Genomic DNA, 26,396 nt, shown 5'->3' with positions numbered 1-26,396 from the left:
AGGCTAATTTTCTTCTTTTATATGTCGGAGCCCTACCCCCCCCCCCCCCCCCTCATTTTTTTTTCTTTTAAGGCAATGCGATGGAAGCATTGAGTGCATGGCACAAGGTGGGTGAGCGAAGTGGCTCACACTTTTTTTTTTTTTAGGATTTTGCATCTTTTTCTTTCGGCGCACATACCCAGTAGCCAGGTTTAATTTTTATAACTCATAATGTGCATAGAAGCATCGTAGTAAGTTGTTTATTTTACCGTAGAACAAATACAATAGTTGTCTGTGCATCGACTGTTCATTGTTATATCCGATATGTTGTTAAAACAGGTATCGTTGTGAGTGGGTCTGTCTTGAGACTGTATTGTTGTAAGTGGACTGCACTGTAAAGGTGCGGGCCTTCTGAGTAGAAAGGGCAGGCTTTGTCGTAGGAAAGGGACGAGGCTATCAAACAAGAGAGGTGGCACGTCAGCTTGCCTGCTGCTTCATTCTCGTGTATGCTGCGAGACACATGTGGGCCTCTCGTCCTCCTTGTTTTCCTCTGCGCACACCGCTCCACGTATCGGATGATCTACTTGGAACAAGCATTTTGACACGCACTAATATGCTACTTGTGTGGGCCTCTGCAGACTCATGTCCAGAGTCATTCTCATTGTTATTTGCTCCTTTCCCATAGTTTGCCCCATACAAGGAGTCCAAGGGTCGCTCCCTGGCTCAGCGGGCCAAGAATCTGGGCCTCGAAGAGACGGCCCAGCAGATTCTTCGGGGAGAGGCCACGGTCGACTCCATCAACCCCGAGAGCCTTGTGAAAGCTGACGTGAAAGGTTGGGAAAACTTCTTCTCGCTCTGTTCTTGAAATAATGAGCTAGAGAAAAACCTTTACTTGTCTTGTGTGCACTAATGTACAGACAATATTAATTTTCCACGAAGTGGAGTAGTTAGTCAGCGCCTGTGTGTCCTGTATCTTCCTCCCGTCTGTGTCTTTTGTTCTGTTGTATCATCCCCAACTTGCACTTCTCACATTCCTCGTGGATGCCAGATGGCCTCCAAGACGAGGTTGGTTGCTCGAGGCCAAGCAGAAAGCGATGTGTCATTGCTTCACATAGTTGTATTGATTTATTTATTTATATTCGTTTTGACCACCTAAGTTTCTGCAATGCCAGTGAAATCTAAGTGCATGGGCATTTTTGCTTGCCACAAAAAAAAGCAAGGGGAGAAAGTACTGAGGCTGTCACTTTGTCTGGAGGAGCACATCGAAATGCTGTTGCTCACTGAGGTCTGTTGACTTCAGGAGCTGCAGTAACGTGCATGTTGCGTTGTGTGTTTCAGGGCCACGGTCCACGTACTTTTGTCATTGTGAATGATCTTCAATCCAGGTGACGTAAGGGGGTGCAAAGTCGTCACACGACACTGGTTGTCATAGCAGAGACCGATGCATAGGAGATTCTCAATAGAACTCCTCACACCCACAACTATCGTGCAAAGGTCAAACGAGAAATGAATAGCTCTTTGTGAATGCCACACCTGGCCACATGGAACACAGTAATCGTAGTGTGCTCACGAACAGTAGACCTATGAGCTATCATCGTGACAAAGATTGATACCTTTGATAAGATTTCCTCACATATTACGGGGTTTGGGTGATCAGTAAGCGCTAATCATAGTGGCACTGTCATTTGTTCCAGGGTTACAGTCGGCAAAAGAGGTCATGCTGGGTTGGCAACACATTCTGGCTGATGTCCTCTCCAAGGACAGGATGGTCCTTGATTACCTGGCCAACATGTAAAGAGTGCATCCTTTTTCACACTTGTATTGATCTACTAATTTGACGGCCGTAAATTGGACATTGGTTCATTTGACCTGTATATTAAATCAGCTGTGTTTAACCCCAGTAAAGTGCAACATATAATTTTTTATGCAATTAGTGATGCTTCATATGCTGGTTTAAATGTGAAAAACTAAGACAAACACGATGGTGCAAAGTTTCAGTTGTGGATAGCTCAGTAAGCCAGTTGTAAATTAGGTAATTACCATAATAAATAATTTCCAACTCAAATAACATTGCATTATGTTGTCAAGTTGTCCTAATTCTCCCTCTTGTGAAGTGATGTTCGGACTTTGGGGTTTAAAAGACATGAATGGTACCTGAAAAATACTGTATTTACTCTATTCTAATGAGCCCTCCATTGCAACATTCACCCTTTTTTTTTTCATGGCCGAAATAGAAAATGCAGTGCTCTAGAATGTAATGTGGACACTGATTTTCATAATTTCAATACTGCGGAATTCAATGCCCTTGATTGTTTCCTTACCAGCTTCTGATATTAAGAGAGAGAAATAACAATTTGTGGTTCTTTAGAAAAACAATTCGATGAAGTAGAATACTTTGATGTAACATTCTGTAATACTTTCATGTCGCAAAGCATGACACAAAATTTAGAGGACGCTTAAGCTTCGCCTTTAAGAGTGGAACGCGTTTGAATTCAAAGGCCCCTGACTGCTTCTCAAGTTTCCCAGGAACTGCAGCATATGTAACTATAATCTTTACTGGGAAACGCTGGCGACGAACATATGTTTGAGTTTTTGCATAACAGAATTATGTTTTTTCGTGTATTCAAATTACAGTCTGACGCTATCATGTGCGTGGGTTGTGTATAAGTCGTAGTTTACAAGTTTTCTTCGTATTTTAGCTTGTGAAATTCAATTAGTTCAGTAACTTCCTCGCGCCACATGGAGGGCCTCGGTATGCTTGGTTCGAAAATCTTTTTGTCAAAAAGACTTTCGACGCTAGATGCCTACGCGGTGTGCGACCGCCAGACGCCGCCGGATTTTCTGCGACACGGGGCATAGCTATCACATTAATAGTGGCATGGCTATCACATTAATAGTGGCATGGAAAGCGTCGCAGATATGAACCTGTTTATCACTGAGCGAGCGGAGTGGCACGTTTCTTTGACCAGTGTCCACGGTATGCATGTTGGCAGCATAATGGTGCACAAATGCTACATAATTTAATGTAACCTTGGGTCCACACGTTATAATATGTAGTAGTTATTCCGTACTGAAGTCGCAGATGAGAAGCAACTGCACTACGAAACACAGAGTGAGGCTTCTGTGACCGCACTACATGTGTAACTACCGCAGTGTTGCAAATTAGTTAATTACCACAATAAATGATTTCCAACTCAAATGACATTGCATAGTTGACCAAACAGAGTGTAGACCTCTAAACCATACCTTCCTAATGCACTCACAAGCGCACCATTGTGCCTATCGCCGGCACATATTGGTTGTGCCGACGAGTGACGTTTACTACAGTTCTTTCTCTTTTTTCTGTCCCTCTTCACACGACTTTCACAAAACCAGGGCTAAGTCTCCTGGCATCCTCTTGACGGCCAGCAAGAGCGCCTCGGCAGCCAAGCTGGAACGGCAAGCCTTCGCCGATGGCACCCCAGGAATCTGTGACAAAAAGTATGACAACTACGCCAACTTCTCCAGGGACATGCGGTCGGTGCAGCCTCACCAGGTGCGTGGTGGCAACTTTGCAGCGTGCATTGAATGTCAAGTTTTGCTGTGACGCATTATCGTCAAGTTTTCCAGAGGGAAAAGCCCTGTTTTGCAGGCTTGCCTGAAAAGGCAAGCCGGCAGTGAAGTTTCACCTTGACTAAATTCGTTAAACAGTACTCTTGCAAAAGGCCACTAAAAGTAATGTGTGATCCAGAGATATGCAACATCCAATAACTTTTGGGGCAGCATTACTGATGAGACAAAAATATATTGTCACACAAAACCATATTTGCAGTTGAATAGGAAGTCAACAAGCTACTGAAGACCCACTCTGTAACGATAGCTATCACTGCCTGGCGGTTAGATAAAACATCAAGCACTGTACTGGAGCAGTTGTAGCCATGAATCACAGTAACGACACTTGTAATTTTCATCGGGCACATAGGCCAAAACTTTGATAATAGCCTCTTTTCGGGGACTCACAGCCCTCTATCAGTTTTCGCACCAGCCTTCTACATACTATTGAAATAACCTCGCAAGGTATCGCTACATCACAAATCAGCGTCCTCAAACATGAGTGTGCCTTTGTCTACTTCCTCTTGGCTTTCAGCTTCATGAGCTGTTTCGAAACCAGCGACTGGCAGCGATTTGAACACTGTGATGGCAATCCTTCTTGCTCCACACGGCAGGTCCTGCAAGGTAACTGTTTCCAGCGGCGGCATGCAAGGGTCGACATACGTAACTGCCACCGATGGACGATGCCACTTCAGTGGTGCGCCGTCACAGCTTTTTGGACATAGCAACCACGAAGAGAAATGCGACAAGGGGGAAGCTAATACATATGGCCGTATGGATACTAAATGGATCTATTGCTTCAGAGCATATGAGCCAGTAAAACATAACAGGAGCATGTCAACAAGGTTCAACTGTAAATGACTAGTGCATACAGCCAATTTCCGTTAATTCGACCTTGATAGGATTGATAAAATGATCAAATTATCCAAAATTATCCAAAATTGTCCGTCCGTCCCTCCATCAATTTGTCTGTCCATCTGTCCATAAAAAAATATGTGGCATAGTCTTGTGGTAAGACTTTTGAGGCATTCACGTTTATTTCATTTGAGCCTCACTAGATTTTTTTTCCTCTTCTTGCATGCCCTGGCATCTTACTGCTACAGCGTTCTGGTGCTAGCATGAGGTCGCGGGATCAATCACCAAATGAGGCAGACACATTTTGACAGTGGTAGAATGCAAATATATTTATCATACTTTGCGTGCTTGTTAAGCAACCCCATCTGCTCAACATTAATTTGGAACCTCGACCACTACAGCGTCTCTCATAGGCAGTTACTTGGGTGTTAGGTGTTACTTTGGATGTTACAGAAGCAATAAATGACTCAATTTATCCATAAACTAATCACACATTCAATCAGTACATTAATTAACAAACTGATTAATAAATAACTAAATAAATCATTAATCAGTGAACTAATAATTAAGTTAATTAGTTTATCACTTTAACCATTTAATTCTCTAATAATTCAATTATGCATTCAATCAGTTAAATAAATGTTCATTTAACCAACCGATTGATAAGCTAATGAATATAAGTTATTTGATAAGTCAATCAGCTAATGATTTATCTTCTCCTGGTGCCAGGTGCTGGCCATCAACCGCGGGGAGTCCCAGAAAGTGCTGACGGTGAAACTGGTGCTGCCGCCGCAGCTAGCACCGGGGCTGAAGCGCTTCTGTGAGTCACGCCTCTGCAACATGGGCGTGAAAATGCAGGGCCAGACGTTGCAGCTGGTCAAAGACTCCGTCGAGGATGCCTACAGTCGATTGCTGGAGCCCCACCTCCTCCGCAGCATAAGGTTGGGAACAGCGACTCGTTGATCCTGAAGTCACATGGCTAGTGAGCGAGTACCTGAGAGAGGGGTAAATGATCACTAATTAATTGAAGAGCTGCTAAAAAAAAAATTAGAGGCACTAAAGAAACACAATTGTTTCAGCTGTATTAGTGCACTACCCTTTCGCAATACCAAAAATGCAAATCTTGAGAGGAATCTTGGTAAATCAGAAATACCTGCTGTGCTGGCGTAGTGGTTTTGACGTGACGCTGCTAAGCCCGAGAGTGCGAGATCAAATCCCAACCGCGGTAGCCGCATTTCGTTGGAGGCGACATGCAAAAACGCCTGTGCATTGGGTGCACGTTAGAGAACCACGGGTGGTCGAAACTATTCCATAGTTGCTCACTACGGTGTGGCTCATAATCATACCGTGGTTTTGGCTTGTAAAACCCCAGAATTCAATAAAGTAAGCGAGACTAGACACAAAAATGAAAAGCGGGTGGCGTTCCTGCCTTGAAGTTCTCGCATCAGCTCGTTGTGACATTGTGCATTTTGGCAGGTCTGCTTGCCTGCAGTTAATCTTTTCGTATTGATAAAGACAAATTGCTTTACAATTCTAAAACAATGTACAACTAACCTTGCAAGTTTGAGAATATATACAGTAAAACCTCGTTCATACGTTTTGTAAAATGTTGCGGAAAAGAAATACCGACTTAGAAAATGTATGGTCCAAAGTAATTAAAAAATTTTACGGACTCAACAATTGTTAACATCTACGTAATGCGAAGCTTCGTGGATCGTTGCGGCATGAGACGCCGGTGCAAGTCGAGCTGGTGATGCTGCGGCAGCCTGAGACTCGTTTTGCTGTTTTTCTATTGCATGATGTTTTAAGAGGGCAACGGTAAGCCGAAACGAAATCGATCTGGTGGGCGACTGAAGCAAAGTGTGATGACTACACTGAGCTGCCTGTAGCAGGTAACAGTGGCATGTTTGGATTGTCGCCTACTAAAAGCGCGCAGTGCGCTACCAACGGCACTATGCAACACACGCTGTAAAACAGATAGGTGACATTTGCTGTGAATGCAGCGTGCAGCGTCCCGGGCCAAGATTTGCTGGTGCCGGAATAAGAAACTGTGCGCGCTGGCATTTTCACGTGAGACGGGCGGCTATATACTCTTCTCGATTGCATGCACCCTGCACCTTTTCTTGTTGACGTGGGATATGGTGGCCGGAAAACGTATAGTACGATCACAGTCTGCAGCAGGAAACGGGGGTGCGTTTCGGTTATCGCCTATAAAAAGCGTGCGCTACTCTTCCGACGGCACCATGCGCTGCGAAACAAATAGGCGAAGATGCTTATCAGAATAGGATTGGCGGTGATAGCTGTGAATGCCACGTGCGGCGATGCCAAAAAAGGTTTGCTAATACCGAAATGAGAAACTGAGTGCACACTGGTGCTTTCACGCGAGACGGGCGGACGAGCATTTCGGTGAAGTTGCCGCGACGGGCGGCTATATACTGTTCTCACTCGCGTGCCCCTCGCACTTTTTGTTGTTTACATGGGCTCTAGTAGCTGAAGATGCATCATAAGATTGCAGTTTGGTGACGTACTGAGCGTTGGTGCCGAAAAATCGTGTATTCTGGGAACGTATGAACCAGAAAAAAAATGTACGGAACTCAATTGGTCATGTTTTGTGTTCTCAATTGCAAACGTTGGCACCAGAAAAACGTATGTAATGGGAACGCATCAACAGGGTTCTAGTTTAAACAGGTACAACAACCCAAATACAAGAAAAAAATTACCAGGAAATTTGTGACAGCACACTGACATACTCACGCTGGTGTCTTAGTGCACATTTCATGAAGTGTAATTTTCTTTTGTAATAATCAACCTAGCTAGTACAGAAAATTATCGAAAATAGAGTTTTGAAAGAATACTTTATCAATCTAAACATATTTATTGTCTCTCTTTAGTGTGTTCTTAAATGGAACTTGCAACACTTCTTAAGGCTGCCATTTTTACTCTATATCTATTCTGAGCATGTCAGAGAAGTAAGGTTAAAACGAAATCTAATAATTAACGCATGCAAACTCAAATTATTGGTTTCAGAAACCTTGAAATGCCAGCAAAATGCAAGTTACCTTTGACTTTTGCAGTATTGCAGTATTGTATTGCAGTATTGCAGTATTGCAACGTTTGCAGTATAGGGTTCCACATTTCACTCCCCCATGACGTAGAACTGTGGCAAGCAATGGCAACAGGGTATTGACGTTACGTAGCAAACGTTGGCATGCCATTTGACAAGGCTGCTCAGCTTGTTTGTGGAATTGTATCTATGGTTACAACTCTTCCTGCATGGCTGCCATGGCAATTAGGCATTACAGTCGAACCTGATTAGGTAGAAACCATTTACATCTAATTATCCTCTATATCAAACAATTTCTGAACATGGTATACAGTTAAACCAGCCTATAACGAAGTTAAAAGGTAAACAAAAACCCGGGGCACTTCGCCGACCAAATAAAGTTTTAAAAGAAAAGAAGACGTTTCGGCTCCCACACTGGAGCCTTGCTCACAGGTAAAATAAACAAAAGTGCTGGAGCAGCTCGCTTAAATAGTCTAGAACACGTGACGCAGGCAGCGCGCATACACTGACGGCAGATTGCCATCGCTCTTGTTCAGAGTGTGTGGCGTAGTCTGGATCATGAGGGATTCAAGATAAAGGCGTCGAGATAGCCCTTTTTCCCTGGCAAGGACACGTGCCTTCCCCCAGTCGATTGCGTGGCCGCTTGAAGTGGCATGCTCAGCCAAGGCACTGGATTTCACATTTTCTTTTTTGACGTCATAATTGTGCTGTTTAAGACGCCTTTCAAAGTCACCAGTTTCGCCAATGTACACGTAGTCGCAATTCGCGCATGGGACAACGTACACAACACCTGGGAATTTCTCTTTTGGTAATTTGTCCTTAACATTGACGAATGATTGCCGTAGTTTCTGGTTTGGAATGTGTGCCACTTGAACATTGTATGAACGCAGAATACGGCTTAGAGCTTCACTCGTGGACGGGATATAGGGTATTCCGGCGCGCTTTTGACTAGAGGCAGCGTGGGGTAACTGCGGACGTGCCATTTGTCGTTCGACAGCATTCAAGAAAGAGCACGGGTAACCACAGGCTGATAGTTCCCGCCGTACCACGCTTACGTCGGCTGCGTAGTCTTCTTGTCTCGTGCAGATTTTCTCCGCGCGTCGTAGAAGCGTCGAAACCACTGCCCTTTTGTGAGAAGCAGGTTGCAAGGAGCCGAAATGCAAGTAGCGTCCTGTGTGAGTTGGCTTTCTGTAAACTGCGAACGACAAAGTAGGCCCCTTTCTTTCAATCAGCATATCAAGGAACGGAAGCTTGCCGTCGACTTCCTCTTCTACCGTGAACTGGATCGCTGCTTCCATGCTGTTCAGGTGTGAAGTGAACGACTGAACTGCTTCTTTATGAATGATGCAAGAACAGTCGTCCACGTAGCGAAAGAATGCCTTCGGAGCAGGGCTGAACGAAGCGAGTGCTCGACTTTCAAGTGCTTCCATTGTCAAGTTAGCGGCGGTTACCGATATAGAAGCTCCCATAGCCGTTCCGTGGACCTGTTTGTAGAAACACTTTTGGAACGTAAAGTACGTATTTGATAAACAGAACTGTAACAGCCGAGCCAGGTCCGGTGCATCAATGGGCGATCTCTCGGGTAGAGTGGCATCCGACTCCAGAGCGGTCCTGCATACATCCACGGCCAGTTCCGTTGGAACACTAGTAAAAAGCGATTTCACGTCAAAAGAGACCAGGATGTCGTTTTTGTCCAGTACGACGTCACGGTCTTTGTCCATCAAGTTGTAGGAATTGCGTATGTGAGTGGCACGTTGTCCGGCATAATGGTTCGGCCCCTGCTCTTTATAGCCTCCCCAAGGTTCACAAGCCAGGCGTTCCCATGCGTCCAATTGTAAATTTCACGCATTCACCCCTGCACAAGCTATCAGGATTTTTACATCGTGTCATTTCGCCCCTCGTCGGACAACGTGCCACTGATTTGGTCGGCGAAGTGCCCCGGGTTTTTGTTTACCTTTTAACCATGTTTCATCCTGACCAGACGGGCTTCCGTCAAACACTGAACTTCATTAGCCTATAACGAACCTCCATACAATTAATTCCTCGATATTCTGAAGTTTTTCTATTGCTCGCCATTATCCATAGAAGCATGTGTATTTGTGACCTCTATGTAACAAAGTGGCGGCGGGAGACACCCTGGAAATAACAAACTCCTCCAGCTGATCTTGCCCCAAATTTTGTTATTTTAGCGTGAGCAGCAGCCGCATGCATCTCCTGCGGTTGCCTCGCCAATCATGGAGCACATATGGTGTCATCGCGCTTGGCGCGCATGTAGCCCCGGTAACGGCGAGGCTTCCGCAGAGTGCTGCGCCACCGGCGCAGAGAGCAGGGAGGGACGACGCAAGCAACGCTGGTCTGCGTGCGCATTGAGGCACCCCCTGCGTTCCACGAGCTGGCAACACGATTCTTACCGCTGCGGCCGTGTCCTTCTTTCTTCCTCCCTTCAAACCTCATCCTGCTGCTAATTCTAAGTAAGGTTGCTGCTGCTTATTGGTTCCCGGCAGCTCCGGTGGCGCACTGGCAGCACCACTTCTTGGTTGCTGTAGGAGTCTCTACACTTCACCTTGTTAAGCTGAGACCAGGTGACACTACTAGTAGAAAAGGAACTGTAGCATGAGTGTTCTGTGCTGTACTTTCCATAACTTATAAGTAGTGGTGTCTATTTGTCTCTTTGTCATCATGCCGTTAGCTCCTCGTTTTTGACGCCATGCACATGTGCGAGTCGGCTCCTGTGTCCACGCATCCAGTCACTTCATCCAGTCACATACTTCAGGCCTGCCCGATCCTGCTGAAGCTTGGGTTTCACTGCGCGCAAATGGAGCAGCCCCAGACGATGTGCAGCTTTGCAATATTTTTTTTTTTGTATGCGGACGAATGCGCTGTCACTGTCGAAGAGATGTCGGATGAGGCGCTGGTGGAAAGTGTCCGATATCATAGTGACGACGACGGATCTTCGAAGGTCGATTCATCACGTGCTTTGCCTTCCGCAAAGGAAGTGCTGGATGCCATTGACGTTTTGCACCGCGTCATGGGCTTGCTAGACGATGATGGAGCAACATTGTGCTCCTTGATGTTTTATGGGTGTTCATTGTTGCCGTCCCACATGAACAAGCGACAGAGCAAAATAAGTTTTTTGTCACTAAATAAATTCATGCTGAAACTGCACATAACAAAGACCTCTTTGTAATGAAATTTTCTAGCATTTGTCAGTTTCAGTATATCCAGGTTTAACTAGTTATATTGAGTATATATAGCAAAAATTACGCTTACGTTGTAAAAAAAATAGTAGCGAGTCCCAATATGTATATCGAATGTAAAGTGGCACAAAAGTGCCCCCAGAAGTTGGCTTCCCTCGCAACGGAAGGGAAGCCCGCCGACACATCCCAAAAGTAGTTTAGCCTGGCGGCATGGTGCCATCTACCCACTTTCCCTTCCGTGACCGCACCATGTCGGGCGAGCCGTCGACACATCCCTGCAAAAAATGATACTGGCCTGCCCACCGCGCTTGCTCATGCAGCCAATCAGAGGCTCTGGTGCCCTCGTCGTGCAACTACGAGTTGCCTCGCCGCTTTTCTCGTTCCTTATGTTTGCACCTTGTGGGCCTTCTCATGCGGTGTTGCCATGATGGCTAGCACAAAGTTGCTGAATTTGCCTTTTTCCATGAAGCACGAAATCATAAATTGAGTTGGATGTGGTGAGAAGTCGGATGCTGCTGCAGCATACAAGGTTCCAAGGAGCACTCTCAGCACAATCTTGAAGAATAAGGGGGAATTAGGGCTAAAGCAGACAAACGACCTGGTGCCCATGGGGCCCAACACGTATGCACGGCCGTGTATATGAGACATCAAGGCGACCGTGTACAAGTGGTTCGTCTAAAATTGCTTCAGATGTGCCGGCTTCGGCTTGCAAAGTGATGACTCGTTCTGTCTGAGAGTGTGACAAAGCCATTGCTGGTGTTGCCGAAGTTTGGAGCGAGCTGTCAGAATTGCCGGAAGCTGTTGACGGATGACCGTTCGACAAGTTTGTAGGTGCGGGTGATGGTGTCGCGACCATGGGAGAGCCTGAAAACTAAGGCTACATTGCCGACATCATACTGAGCAAAAGTGAAAATGGATGGTATGTATGAGGAAAGCAACGACGATGCCCACATCCTCCAAGGTCATTGGTGCACTTGCACTTGTCCAGCACTTCTGCGCGAATATGGAAGGTTGTGGCCTCAGCTGCTCCAACTCTTTAGACAGTATAGAGAAGTGCAGCAGCGAAGTTGTCCAAACAGAAGAATGCAGGGCTGTTTCATGCGAAACTAAGCTAGTTTCATCAATAAATTTCCTTTATAAATGCTATGTGCTTTTATGACGTCCATCCAATTCTTTAGCAGGCTTATGTCGAATTATGCCCTGTATCGAACTGATGGCTGTTCCTTTGCGAGTTCGATATAACCGTGTTTGACTGTAATTCAAATAGCTGTAAAATGTGATGTCATTATCTTTTGCAGCACTTGGAGTATCTTTCAAGTATAAATTGCACATTACTTTTTTTTATTGGTGGTCATAGTACGACGGATGGACTTCACATCCATTGCATGAAGTGTACGAATTCACTGCATCATAATGGCACTATTGAGGCCACCTAGCAAGCTTTCTTGGTTATGTTGACGGGCCCTTTTAAACAACGGTAATGATTGGGCTAGTTGTTTCTGCACGATTAAACGTAGAACGGCACGACTTCTCGAACGAAGACAAGAAAAAGAAAAGAAAGAACAGAGACAAGTAGGAGTGCTAGCTTTCCACTGGAAATCTTTATTGCACACGAAAGATACTAATACATGCTGCAAGATGTAAACACACCTGTGCACCTCTTCTCACTTATTCTTTTGTTGTATGTCCACACTTCACATTTATAAAGAGTTAAACCTCAGCACAGTTATTAAACCTTGATATAATGAAGTCTGTAAAATTGGCAATTTGCTTCGTTATATCAAAATTTCATTGTACTGAAATTCAACTTTTTATGCAAATAAGTACAGTCGCTGATCCGTTTTTCTTACACGGAAAGGGGCTGCAGAATTTTCTTAACTATCAATCGATCGAAAAAAGCAACTTAGAATGAGAAAACAATTTGTTTTGATAAATTTGGGAGTCGGTGACGAATGGTACGGTTTTGTGCCCCATACATCGACAATATCTTCACATTGGTGGAATGAATTAAACGAAGCCAGCCACGCTTTTGCGTGCACTACGGCCCCACAGCTGATAACCTTGCCCGCCCTGGGACGATGCTATCAGGAAAAGTGCTGGCAGCGGGAAGTGAATGCTTTGTCTGCCTCTCGCTCCAACGGGTCACCGAAACTAGAGATTACACAATCTACAATAGTAAACGCGTGGGAAGACAGCTTACATGGTGCCATGCTGTCTCGGCACACCCACTCTTTGCTCATCGCGGCAGATTACGTCTAAAGCAGGGTGCATGGCGGGACACCAAAACAAAAATGGCGGCCGGCGGAGCAAGCCGAACGCGCTTATTTTTCTTCTCGTGAATACATTACGCGCATTGGAACAGTCTCTTCCGTATCAGTAATGAATAATATCGTTAATATCGGCAAGTTTGCGACAATAACGTACCGTAAGAACCGGACTATAGGTCGGACCGGCATATAGGTCGATACCCCCAACTAACGAATTCCAAAAATGAAAAAAATCTTTTTCAATGGCAGAAGTACCGAAAGACACCCTTACCTTGAAACAAATGCGACTCATGCACAATAGTGACAGTATTTATTTAAATGCTGCTCGCACGGGCACCTGGCCAATTTTTAACAGTATCGCGCGACCATCGACCCACGTGCTTGTGTCAACACCTTATTAACGGCGCTGAGCGGCGCAACAAACGAGATACGCGCATGTGTACACGTGCGCTTACTTTCACTATTTCGCCGCTCTGTGCCATGATGATAAGGTGCTGGCAAACACACGGGTCGATGGTTGCGTGATACTGTTAAAAATTGGCAGGGTGTACAGCACACAGAAGGGCACGAAGTGCGCAAGCGCTACTCCGAATCAGAGCAACGCCTTTGATCAGAGTCGTCCGAACTAGAGTCGGATGACGAGTGCTTCTCGCTGCCCAGTCCAGAGGCGCGCGCGATCTCTACCGCTTTCAAACGAATGCATTCGGCAGTCACAGGCGGTGATCTTACATGCAGCTCCCAGACGAACTCCGCAACCTTGTCTTCCAGTTCTGCGGTCCGCCCACGAAATGACGTTTTCTGTTGGTTTGCTGCTTCTGCCTCCGCCAGTACCGAAAGCTCTTTTCAGATACTCTAAATTTGTGCTGTGCCACGAGGTTGCCGTGTGCTTCCGCACACTCAATCGCCTTTTTCTTGAAGGTGACGGTGAATTGCCGTCGCCTTCCGCTCATTTTGAAACAAAATGTGCAAAAGCAGCCTTCAACCAATATAACTTTGTGACAATGTAAACGCAAATTGGTGGTGCCACAATGTCGTCACGCTGCACCGCTGCTGATGGCGATGGCGAAGGCGGCTCTTTACTTCATCCGCCCATTGTTGCAAGACTTCCGTAGTTTTTCCACCAATGTCCGGTATATGAGACGAGGGTCAACTTTTCGCAGTGGTTTTTTGAAAAGAAGTTCGACTTATATTCCGGTTTTTACGGTAGCCATGTTCACTTTGAGTGGACAGAAACAGAGATGGGCGCGCTTAGCTGCCAGTGACAGAAACCCATGGCAAGCATACTGCGGAAACTGTGGCATTTGTCTTCACTGCTATCTTACTACGGCACGTTTCCTCTAAGGGTGGGCAAATATCTTAGCTGCATTACAAGCTTCGGCGTATGAATAGGGTACACTTCTAACGTATCAGTGTAAACGTGGCCAGTATCGTGGCCTCTCGCGATTTGTTTCGTGCCCACGAGTGCAGACGAGAAGAAACGAAAGGCGCCGTTTATGTTGTTGTTATTTTTGACCAAAACCATTATGAAGCCTACAAATAATAAAGCCAGACAAGTTTGGTTGTAGCTTTCTTTTTCCATGGAAGTGTGGAAAGTGATGAAAATAATTAAACGGGGCATCTGCTTAAGAATGTTGGGTCCTTGCAGACCGCTTGGTATGTCTTCAAGAGTCGTTCACATAGCATTTGACAGATGGTAAGCGCGATCATCATTAGCTAGACTTGGCACACGACATATCGCTGTGACAAGTTCGGGGTGCAATCGTTACACGGGAAAGAAAATAAATCGGATTTTGACAACAATATTCAGGGGTGCGATCATTATGCGAGTAAATACGGTAATACAGTAGAACCTGGTTGATGCGTTCCCATTATGTACGTTTTCCTGCCGCCAAGATTTGCAATCGAGAACACAAAAAATGACCCAGTAGTGTTGCTCTCATTTTTCTACCGGTTTATACATTCCCGGAAAACACGATTTTTCAGCACCAATGTTCAGTACGTCGCCAAACTACAGTCACATGAGACGTTCTCCGGCCATTAGATACTACATGAAGAAGAAAATTGGCAAGAAGTGCGCGATTGAGAACAGTACAATCCGCCCGTCGCGGCAGCTTCACTGCTATATTTGCCCGCCTGTCTCACAATGAAAGCGCTGGTGCGCACTCAGTTCCTCATTTTGGTATTAGCAACTCTTATTCAGGGTTGTCACACGTGGCATTCACTGCTATCACTGCCAATCCTATTGCGATAAGCATCTTCGCTTATCTGTTTCGCAGCGCGTGGTGCCGTCGAAAGCGTAGTGCTCTCTTTTAATAAGCAATCACCGAAACGCGCTGCCGTTCCCTGCTGCAGACTGCGATCGTATACGTTTCCCAGCCACTATATCCCACGTGAACAAGAACAGGCGCAAGGCCCGCGTGTTCGAGAACAGTATACAGCTGCCCCTCTCGCGTACGTGAGAACGACGGCACGGTTTCTTGTTCTGGTAACAGCAAATCTCCACCCGGGTCACCGCATGCCGCATTCACAGCTGTCGCTGCGAAACCTATCGTGATAAGCGTCATCACCTATTTGATTTACAGCGCATGGTGCATAGTGACATAGGCAGCGCACTGCATGCTTTTAGTAGGCAATAATCCAAGCACACCACCATTCCCTGCAGCAGGCTGTGCAATGTGGGCATCACGTTTTGCTTTGGTGGCATCTGGCGTCACCCGCCAGCTTTATTTCGTTTTGATTTCCCATCGCCCTCTTAAAGCACCACACATAGGAATACAAAACAGAATGTGTGTTTGGCATCTCGTGCAGCAACGATCTGCACAATGCTTTGCATTACGTAGATGTTAACAACAGTTGAGTCTGTCACAATTTTTTTAGTTACTTCAGATCTTATGTCTTCGCGCTTAGTACATTTCTCTCTTGTTTTTTTTTTTTTTTCTAGAGCATGTGAAAGAGGTTCTAATGTACCTTGCTGTTGCTTTTGATGCTTTGTCCTTTGAGTAGGACTGCTACCTTTTATTCTATACACCACAAAATGACTGTCTTGAAAGTTTGAAAGTTCGTATACAGTAGAACCTGTTTATAAGGAACTCGATAGTATTGCGAAAAGTGGTTGTCGTATCAGTAGTTCATTATAATGTCAACTTGCCTTTCAAAACTCGCAAGAATCAACGACGCTTAAGTTGGTCTCAGCAGCTGCAATTCGGCACTACTTTGGTCTGAAAAATCAGATTTTCAATATCTTTATTTTTGTTTCCAGCACTTTCCCACATCTATCGGCAAGCTTATATTAAAAACGTAATATAAGAAATTAAATGCAGCATTATACCGATTTCAAAACGGCGCGCGGCCAGTTTCATCAACCTGCGGTTTCGAAAGCATCAGCACGCTGCCGACATTTTATCTTTAAGAGCTTGTGATAAATATATCTCACTTGTGGTAGCAAAGCATTCCAGTTGGCTGGAAACGGAAACTGCTGTGCCACGCGAGCACTTTTGCAAAGGTGCCACTACGGCTGCAGCATCGGCCACACACATGCCGAGATTTTACGTTTTCTATGTTGCTTCTGCTGAAAACGTGTGAAGTTCGAAAGGGGGAATAGCATCACGAACCATTATCAGCAGCGACATAACCGAAATGTCAATGAACTGCGACCTTCTGATAACGGTGTAGTAACTGCTGACTCTAACTTTGCATGGCAGTGGCACATGGGGCCACATTCATGCCAACTACACAGCCTTGTGAATATCGACAGCAACGATAAGATGGCAACACTTGAGCGGCCATTGTTACAAATTAGTCCGGATTGTCCAAGTCGCCGTAGTGCATGTGGTGCAGCATAGAGAACTGCTCAAAAATGGTACTGCCGTTGTGGCCCTCGAGATTTCACGCAGTGCTGCGCGGAGAACTGCTCAAAAGCCAGTGCCGCCATCATGGCCTCTGACTCAGCACCAGTGAACACACCGGTGCTATTTCGGAGGCCATGGCCACCTTGTGCCGTACTGCCTTGCCCTGAAGCACGCTGGAACCATGCCTTAGCATGCCATACCTTAGCCTGGTTCCATACCCTAGCATGGTTGAGAGGGAGTGACTTTCCTTGTGGCTTTTGGAATTGCTCATTTAGGCAGCCGTGTCTTCATTGTGGTTGGACTGAAGTGGAAGCCGTGGTATGTGTGCTCAATCGGTCGGGCTTTCGTGCTTCAGAACTTCAAGTGCGACTTTGTACTGTGACCAGGTTTGAAGTGCTTGTTGTAACAGTACAGCACTGTTGAGAATGTTCGTTGTCTCTGGATTCAGTTTCAATAGGCAGGGTCAAAAAATCATAAATGCATTGAAATGTGGTTGGTATAACCTGTAAATTGTTATATCTGGAATCGTTATAAATGGTTTCGACTGTATATCTTGCCTAACGTGCTCATCCACTTAGCTCAGAATAGTGCACATGTATGTCTCTGCACAGATCGCAGCTCACCAAAGAGGCCGAGAAGGAGTCTGTAAGTGTGTTTCGCTCAAACCTCCGTCAGCTGCTGCTCACCCCTCCGGTCAGGGGTCATGCTGTGCTGGGCATCGACCCCGGGTTCAAGCACGGCTGCAAACTGGCTGCGGTCTCAGCCAATGGTGGGTCTCCTGTGCACGCCCACACCGCTGTGTTCACAGGACTGCAACTGTTGCATTTATTTTCTAGGGAAGGGCTTCTCAAAGATGTACCTAGTTGTCACAGACACCTTAGCCTACTGAGAGGTTATTATCAACTCCCTTGGGCTAGCTATTCGTATATTTTAAATTGAGATAGCAATTATATGGACACTGCAAGCGCATTTCTGCCGTCGCTGTGATGTTCTGTATAAAGTCCAAACACAATAACATTGTCGTCGGGCGCCATACGTTGTATGTGTGAGTGAAAGCTTGGGAGGGCCAGCCGACGATCGCGGCTCAATCTCGTGCGCGCAACGGAGAAAGGCGGGGTGGAAGGCATGCCCTCTTCTATTGCATGCCTGGCACGGGGGTAAGGAGAAGGATGGAGGAAGAGGGTTTTATTTCACTCCGGCGGATGTGGCTTATGGTGCGACTGCGCAGGCGCTTTATATTGAAAGTGATCTGCGACATGGGCAAAGTGCGTGCCCACGTGGGCCTTGTCTTCATAGCAATCTGCGATGTTGGCAAAGTGCACCTAGTGCCGGCAGTTTTGCATGCGTTGTGCTTTCAACGTTTCGTTCGCGTTGAAGCAAGAGATAGCCCGAAGATCAATTTGCTCACTGCTGCTGCCGCGATTCCTCACTCCAGCGTTTTGACAGAGAGCTTCCACGGTCATCGAGCGAAATGTGTTCATGTTTACCTGTGCGCGTATGACACCGCACTTCTTAATTCAGTTAGTAAGCAAATGTTTACAAGCTTATACGGTTGATGAAACTACTATCTTCACATCGTATAGCTGCCTTCTAATTTGCTATCGCAATCGATGCTTCGCCTTTCAGGCGAAACTGCAACTTTTTTAAAACTTAATTTTTGAAGAAACAATACATGTGCAGGAAATAGGACATCCTGCTGGAATCACAACTAAGCTTGTGCTTTATTTTTTTGTGACAATCTGAAAAAGAAAAAAAGAACAGTTAATAGAAAAAGGAAACACCTCCAAACATGTTTTTCTTCTTTAGAAAAGAGGAACTGCTGAAGGTGCTGTTTTTCTTTAAATTTTTGTTCTTATGTTTTGAATGGGTGCCATGTATTACATCACAGGCCACACAAACAAAAAGTGCCCTTGAAGATCAAAATCTGCCTTCACAACTCGGAACATAGGGTCTTGCAAATTATGCATATGCCCTCTAGACTGTGCCACAAAGCCTCACATGCTTTGTATTTCTCTTGGGTTGATAGCGTGGTATACATTCTACAACATGCTTGAGAAACACGTTAGGTAGCCGTGACACACACCCATGTCATGAAGTGTTTAATGTGCGAGAAGATTTCAAATATGCGTCATATGAACAGAAATAGCAGCAATCAAATGCTGCCGATTCCACACACTTCTATGTTTTTCCTCGTTTTCGTCATTCTGTGTTTGAAGCTGTGCTGCCAAAAACCATCCCAGACGATTCCCTCCATGCTCTGCCCATCAGAAGGCTGAGCTTGTGTATGTTGCCTTGGCCTCAAGACTCTGAATCATGACCCATCATTGACTGCCTGATCTGGCAAGCCATGCAATGCAGTGGTAGTACATTGGCACCTCTCACAAGATTTCTCTGCTTTAGTTTTTTCTTGAAGCACTGCTTCATCATGATGTCTTAAGAAATCTTGTCGATGGTAATCACATTTAAACGTACGTAAAGTAGGAGGGTGCTAATATCCGAAATTTTTAATGCTGTCAAATAAGGTTTTCACTATTCATGTTGAGTTTGAAAACTATATACAGTCAATGTCCACTTTTTCAGACTTGCAAGGGACCACGAAAACGTAAAAACATTTTACAGTCTGCAAAATCAAATGCATGCAGAAAACACCATTTTATAGGTATTTCTCAGATGGAGAGGGTCAAGGATGAAGTATCGACTTGCACAACTCTGCCAATACATCTCTGAGGTGGCTTTGAAAAGAGCCGTTTATAAAAATAAAAAATAAAAATCCTACAGCCGGTGCCGTCAGTGTCGCCGGTGCTATCTTGAGCTGGGTCAGTGCTGCCTGTTACTGCCTTAGCGACGCGAAAAAATCGTTTATCCTATTTTGGATGGTGTTCCACTTGCACGTGATTATGTTTGCTTCAATTTCAGCCAGGGCCATATCATCGCTGTACACAGATGACAGCATCATAGGTGCTCACGTCAACTCCGAGCTTGTCGGCTGTGCAGGCTCTGGCTTCTCGTCCTCGGGGTCAGAGTTATCTGAATCCACCGTCACTTCATGGACGATTTCATCATCAGTTAACTTCGCACAGAGTTTGAGATCTTTGCCAGCACTGGCGAGTCCTTCAAAGGTTATCAAAAGATTGTCTACTTGTTCTTCGTGAAATCCGAAACCATTTGCTTTGAAATTCAGCACTCTTTGCAGTCCACATCGGCTTGTGACTGGTCACTTTCAACTTGCTTGATAAAGGTGGCTTTCTTTTGCATCATCAGCCTACTGTAAGGATTTGCACACTTCGAAGCCATGGGTGAAGATGACGAAAGCGTAGTCGGCGCCATCGCTGTCAGCAGCGAATCCGCTTGATGAAAAGCACAGCACCAAACAATGGGAAGAGCTTCAAAGTGAATGTCGAAGAGAGCGCACAGCAGCACAACATGATCCCATGACCTATCACAACGCTAACCAAAAAACATGTGGACAAACACAAAAGGTCATGACCATAGCTATGGCTGCCAACAGATTGGCGAGCGATAGTGTTGGTTTGAGGTTTTAACATGATGCGGCGGCCATGGTGCTGTGGCTGGCTATAGCTAGCGGATCGGCATGTAAGAGTGGTGGACTGAGGCTGCAAGATAATCAAAATGGCACTGATGGATGCCACTTTGGGCCTGCCGTTAAAGGTAAAAAGTCCAAAAAGTTGGACGGCGAAGGGTTTGGAAATTTCAGACGTTTTGATGCGTTGGCTCCATGGGGCACCTGACAGTGCTGTGAAGGAGTCCGAATTATCGGGCATGTCCGAATAAACGGGAGTCCAGAAAATCGGGCAGTGACTGTATTAGAAACTTTCTTTTTTTGGTAGAATAGGAATACTTGAAGCAAATCAAATATATTGCTAGCAGTGCTTGAGATAATGCAGTTCTTTGTATTTGTTTCTGTGTAATCTAACAATATGTGCCCGATTTGTCAATAATGTTGTGATAATTTTGTGGCTGCTGGCGGAACTTAGCACATAAAGTGTACTCCACCACTGGACGGCTAAACTAGGCCATCTCATTTTTGTCGCTTCAGCCGGAAAAGTATGAAGTTTAAAAGGTAGAATGCCATCGCAAAGTTTATCAGCAATGACCGTTGACGAACCGCAATCTCGAAATAATTTCCTAGTAACGGCCCCTGACTCTTTGCAGCTTTGCGTAACAGCGGCACGTTGTACCGCGTTCATGCTGACTCGGGTCAGCAACGATAAACTAGCAACGCTTGAGCGGCCATTGTCCAAATTCGTCCTAATCGTCCAAACAGCCGTAGGGCATGTGGTGCCGCACGGAGAAAGGCACCGGTAGCAGGAATGACAACTAGCTCAGGAGCTCTGAAGTTGGTCATGACACATGTTATGACACAGGGCGACATATCGTTTTGATAGCATGGTTTAATTTACCTGTGTACGCAGAAAATGCTTTCTCGTTTTCTCGTTTAGTGTGAAGAGTTGGCAGTTTTATTTGCTCGCAACAAATTTAGAGCCTACTGCAACAAGTGCTCGTTCCAGATTTGGTGCATTCGGCCTGGTCACAGCGCTGCTAGTTTGCTTTCAGACTCTGTGCACAGAGCTGAATTGCATTACAAGTGGTTCGATTAATTTCCAACTCGTGCAGTTACACTAATACAGGTAGTGACATTGCTTAAAAGAAAAGCCTCGCCAAATTTCGGAAACCCGTTGGAAGAAACGTAACTTGGTCCGATTGGTTGTTATTTTATTCTCACGTTTCACTGGGGTTTGAGAATGCCTACGGGAGAGAGGTGTCTGCTGTGCTCCCAAGCCTGGACCCTACCTCGAACACTGCGTACTGCGAGCATGAACAAGCACCAGTAATCAGACACGGATTACCTTATCGCAAGTATCAGCTAACTATAAAGAGAAAGGCACACCGCGACTCAAAAACGGAACTCTCATTTGTTTTTATCCCAAGACACACTGACCAAGTAACACTACAGTTTTCAGCTTCACGACAGAATATCCGTAGTTAGCTTCTGAGAGCAAGACAGACATTGCGTATTTATTGTGAGATGCTACATGTGTGATATACTGCAACACGAGTCGCAGTGCGGAGTTGCCTATGAAGGTTGAAAACCATCAAGGATCGTTCCTGTACCAGTGGAGCAACGCCGCGAACAAGCGCTTGCACCTTTCGGACACCTGCTATGCACAAACACCTTCGTTTTTTTAAACCTCCAGCACCGTTGAAAGGCTCTTTGTCGTTAAAAATATAAGGTCTGATGCATCTCGCTAGGCAGGCCTGACATTGATATGTTACACGTGAATCTGAAAAAATTCGGCAATATGAAAATAGAGCTTTCGCAGAACCCTTGCAGACAACGTAACAAATTCCCGTAAGATATAAATTGACATATCGAATTCGTCTGCTTTGAATGATCTAAAGGATGTCATTTACAGAACCGCGATATCTGTTCTTAATGCAGAGCTATTAATTTATAAACTTCATGCGTCTATTTTTTTTTTTTCGAACTTTCAAATTTCTGAAAATTCGGTTCACAAAATTCAGGCCCTAAATCGAAATTCCGCTTGCCACAGTCACTAGAATTTAGCTTTCTCTCTCAAATGCAACAAATTTGATTGAAATTGATTCAGTGGTTATCTCAGAAAAGTGCTTTTGCGTTTTACAGGTATTTGAATAGGGCTGTGTCAGAGTTGGGCCCGAGCTAAAGCTTCCTCTTAAGCGCGCATCACCAGCAACATATGCTCATTAAGATCTTTTTTTTGTGTGTGTGTGTGTCATAGATTTCTTCATCCTCTGTCTTCCTGTCTCGTCCTAATTTAATTTCTTTTGTGGCTCCCTGTCCTTGGCCCCATACAGGAAGCCTTCTTCAGCACGCTGTCATCTACCCTCACAGTGGCAATAAGGGCCCAGCTGCGAATATCTTGAGGCAGATGGTCCTCACACACAAGTAAGTCACTTGGGCTGCCAGTTACAAGCTTGAAGGAGTGGCTGACAATAAATATTTGTATTGATTTTATTTCTTTATTTGACAGCCACTGATCCAGTAACTATGTTATGGAGCCTCAATTCCCCGAGAGTGTGACAAATAGTTAATTTTAATGCCGCTCAACTCGACCAGTTCAAAAACTGGGCCAGTTCAGCTTCAGACGTGAGAAAGTAGACTCTGTAAACCATCAACACCTGTTGTGGCAGTCTTGTGACACCTGATATCACGGATACATATAGTACACACTGCAGTCGTGCTGCCAAAAGCAGAGTCCATTGACCACTCCAAGGCACAAGAAGGGAGAGTGTGTCCCCCTACATTACGCATACCCATGTTTCTTCCATCTTGCATTCGTGTTACTACATAGGCACAATTGTGGCTCTTATGCATAGGTCAGAGTTCCTACTGCCCTTAGCGACCACTTGCATAGTGACGTGACATTTCACTCTCGAATAGGTAGTTGCGTTTATGCAGTGTTCTACTTTAAAATTTTTCTATTGCTTTTCATTCCGTGGGTATTAGCACTTATATTTAGGTGCACGTAATGAGCTGCATTTGGTCAAGATTAATCGAGAGCTCCGCCCACTACAGGTCCCCTCGTATCTTGTTTGTTGCTTTGAGATGCTAAACCCAATAATTTGATTTATTCACAAATCCCTTGGAAAAGAGCTGTTCGAGATGTTTTCAAAAATACCGGGCGTATTTTTTTTAATACGTGCACAGAATTTTTAAAATTCGCCTGTGGTGGATAGCAGATAGTTGGATTACTAAAAGAGCCGGACGTTACTTGCATGGTAAATCAAAGTGCATAATCTACTAATCAACAAAAGTGCACTGGCAAAATATTTCATTGAATACTGTACAGCATACATTGCAATTTAAGAATTGTAGCTTGCGAGATTGTGAGGCGTATTCACTTGGGACAAATTTTCTGGATGACACCAGTTTTGATGTGTTCATTCCCAAAGTGTGCGACAAAATATTACATGAGCGTTCCCGTTATTTCTGCCCTTCATTGCATAAAATGGTGTCTAGTTAAAGAGGTAAGTGGAACGAGAGTGCATTTTTACCACAAGTTTGATGGTGCAAACCTGTGCCATCCTCAGAAATTGTTTCAAGTGAATATGCCTTGTAAACTTACCGGCTACAGTTGAAGAATTGCAATATGTGCTGTAAAGTAATTCGTTTAAAGGTTAATTGGTATTTCTTTCTTCATTAGTTCAGTAAGCATCTCAGCTTCTGCAAGTAATGGTAGCTGCTTTTAGTAATCCAGCTCAAAAATCCTCTACAATTATGCTATCCGCAGCATGCGATTTGCAAAAGTTCTGTATAGTTAAAAAAGAAAGACCCCTTATGTAAGCAAAAAGGGAGCATGTGTGCGAGGTCTCAAGGTTCCTAATTTTATTGCAATAGCAATTATATGGACACTCAACGTGATATTGCCTCAGAGAGCTCTCCACATGCCAGTTACGAGCACTCTCGTGAAGCACCTTTCCAAGCGTCTCATCGCTAAAACCCATTACTCGTCGCATCGCCATTAGAAGAGCGCCAGCAACACCTCGCGCATGGCGATACAGCGCGTGTCTCCTGTGCACGCGCTCACGGCAGCGCCCGAGTCTGCCGTCCAATGAGAAGCCACGGCGTGTTTCTTGGCCTTCGGGGCGCGTGAAAAGTGCGTTCGGCGGAGAGACGCGGTTGACTGTGGAATAGGCTCCTGTTAACTCTTCTTTTAAAGTGTGCGGATGCTTAATATTGAGTTTCCGGGCACAAGTTCGCTCCCAATAAACCAGTGTGTTTAGTGTACCTCATTGAAGAGTGCTGCATTTCTGGTGGAGGTGTGGGGTATGATTGGAAGTCCCCAGTTCGTAAGAGAACGGAGCCCCGACCCTCAGCGATTGGAACCCAGGGAACTGATTCCAGTACACCAGCGCACAAGCTGCCGCCTCCAAGGAGACCCACCAGAGTTCGGACCGCTTCCTGTTGCTGCAGCAGTGCGGGCAACAGTTATCAGCGACGGTGCAACCATGACCAGCCCAGTGGCATCGTCCCAGCTCATCGTGTACCCACCACGCACGCCCGAGTCCTTCCACGGCGATACGTTCGAAGATGTGGAAGACTGGTTAGAGCACTTCGAGCGAGTGGAATGATGGAGGACCTTATAAATGAATTTGCAGAATGTTTCTCCACCTCGTCAAAGGTACGGCGCACACCAATTGTTAAACACCGTATGATAACAGACGAAGCGAACAGGCCAGTATACCAACATCCGTACCGAGTGTCACCAGTCGTGCGAGAGATCATAAAGAGTCAGGTGCAAGAGATGCTTGAGGACGATGTCATTCAGCCATCAAACAGCCTGTGGGCGTCGCCCGTAGTCCTTGTGAGAAAGAAGGACAATACATTGAGATTCTGTGTTGATTACCGGAAATTGAACAGTGTGACCAGGCGGGATGTATACCCCCTTCCCCACATTGATGACTCGTTGGATCGCCTATGACATGCAAAATTTTTCTCTTCATTAGATCTCAAGAGCAGATATTGGCAAATTGAAGTAGACGAAAGAGACCGTGAAAAAACTGCTTTCGTAACCCCAGACGGCCTGTATGAGTTCAAAGTGCTTCCATTCGGCCTCTGCTGTGCGCCGGCTACATTCCAGCACATGATGGACAGTGTCCTTTCAGCTCTTAAATGGCAGTCATGCTTAGTTTACCTAGATGACGTAGTGGTATTTTCTGCAACATTCGACCAGCATGTCCAGAGGCTGCGTTTACCGCTTCAAGCCATCCGCTCGGCAGGCCTAACCAGTAAACCGGAAAAGTGCCAGTTTGGATTCCAAGAACTTCGTTTCCTGGGTCACGTAATTAGCACGCAAGGTACTGGTCCGGATCCCGGCAAGACTGCTGCCGTTGCACGATTTCCAAAGCCTACTAACAAGAAGACGGTATGGCAATTTTTGGGACTATACGCTTATTACAGGCGATTTGTAGAAAACTTCTCGAAAATTGCTGAACCTCTGACAAAACTTACAAAGAAGACGTACCCTTCATGTGGCATACTGAACAAGAGGTTGCGTTCAATGAACTAAAGGAACGATTGCAAGCCTTACCGATCCTCGCCCACTTCGACGAGACAGCGGACACAGAAGTCCACACAGATGCAAGCAGTCTTGGTCTCGGCGCGGCTTTAGTTCAGTGGCAAAAGGGGGAAGAGAAAGTCATAGCGTATGCTAGCCGCACTCTCTCGAAAGCTGAAACAAATTACTCTGCGACAGAACAGGAGTGTTTGGCTGTCATATGGGCCATCAGCAAGTTCCAACCATACCTTTACGGCAGGCTGTTCCATGCAGTCAGCAATCACCATTCTCTTTGCTGGCTGGCATACCTAAAAGACCCATCTGGACGACTTGCGAGGTGGAGCCTCAGGCTCCAAGAATACGACATTACTGTTGGGTACAGGTCTGGAAGAAAACAAAACAATGCTGACTGCTTGTCCCGCTCACCAGTGGAGTCGACTCCTTCAGAAGAAGATCTCCCGTTTCTTACAGCGATGACAGCTTCGGAAATCGCCGAGCGTCAACGGGCCGACACAGAATTGCTCCCACTCATCAAA

The 26,396-nt window shown here is 45.5% G+C and overlaps 1 protein-coding gene across 1 annotated transcript in view; it reads left to right on the top strand.

Annotated features, from left to right (window-relative positions):
- LOC126523596 (S1 RNA-binding domain-containing protein 1) overlaps positions 1-26,396 on the top strand; it is a 103,768-nt gene that overhangs the window by 35,282 nt on the left and 42,090 nt on the right. Inside the window, exons 7-12 of the mRNA XM_050172190.3 lie at positions 665-812; positions 1,674-1,770; positions 3,355-3,514; positions 5,155-5,366; positions 17,413-17,570; positions 22,658-22,748. Of these exons, the coding sequence (XP_050028147.1) occupies positions 665-812; positions 1,674-1,770; positions 3,355-3,514; positions 5,155-5,366; positions 17,413-17,570; positions 22,658-22,748 (866 nt within the window). The remainder of the gene's footprint in view (positions 1-664; positions 813-1,673; positions 1,771-3,354; positions 3,515-5,154; positions 5,367-17,412; positions 17,571-22,657; positions 22,749-26,396) is intronic.

The sequence above is a fragment of the Dermacentor andersoni genome, chromosome 6, assembly GCF_023375885.2.
Source record: "Dermacentor andersoni chromosome 6, qqDerAnde1_hic_scaffold, whole genome shotgun sequence".
NCBI classification, from domain to species: domain Eukaryota; kingdom Metazoa; phylum Arthropoda; class Arachnida; order Ixodida; family Ixodidae; genus Dermacentor; species Dermacentor andersoni.
This window is presented reverse-complemented; position numbering and strand designations above follow the sequence as displayed.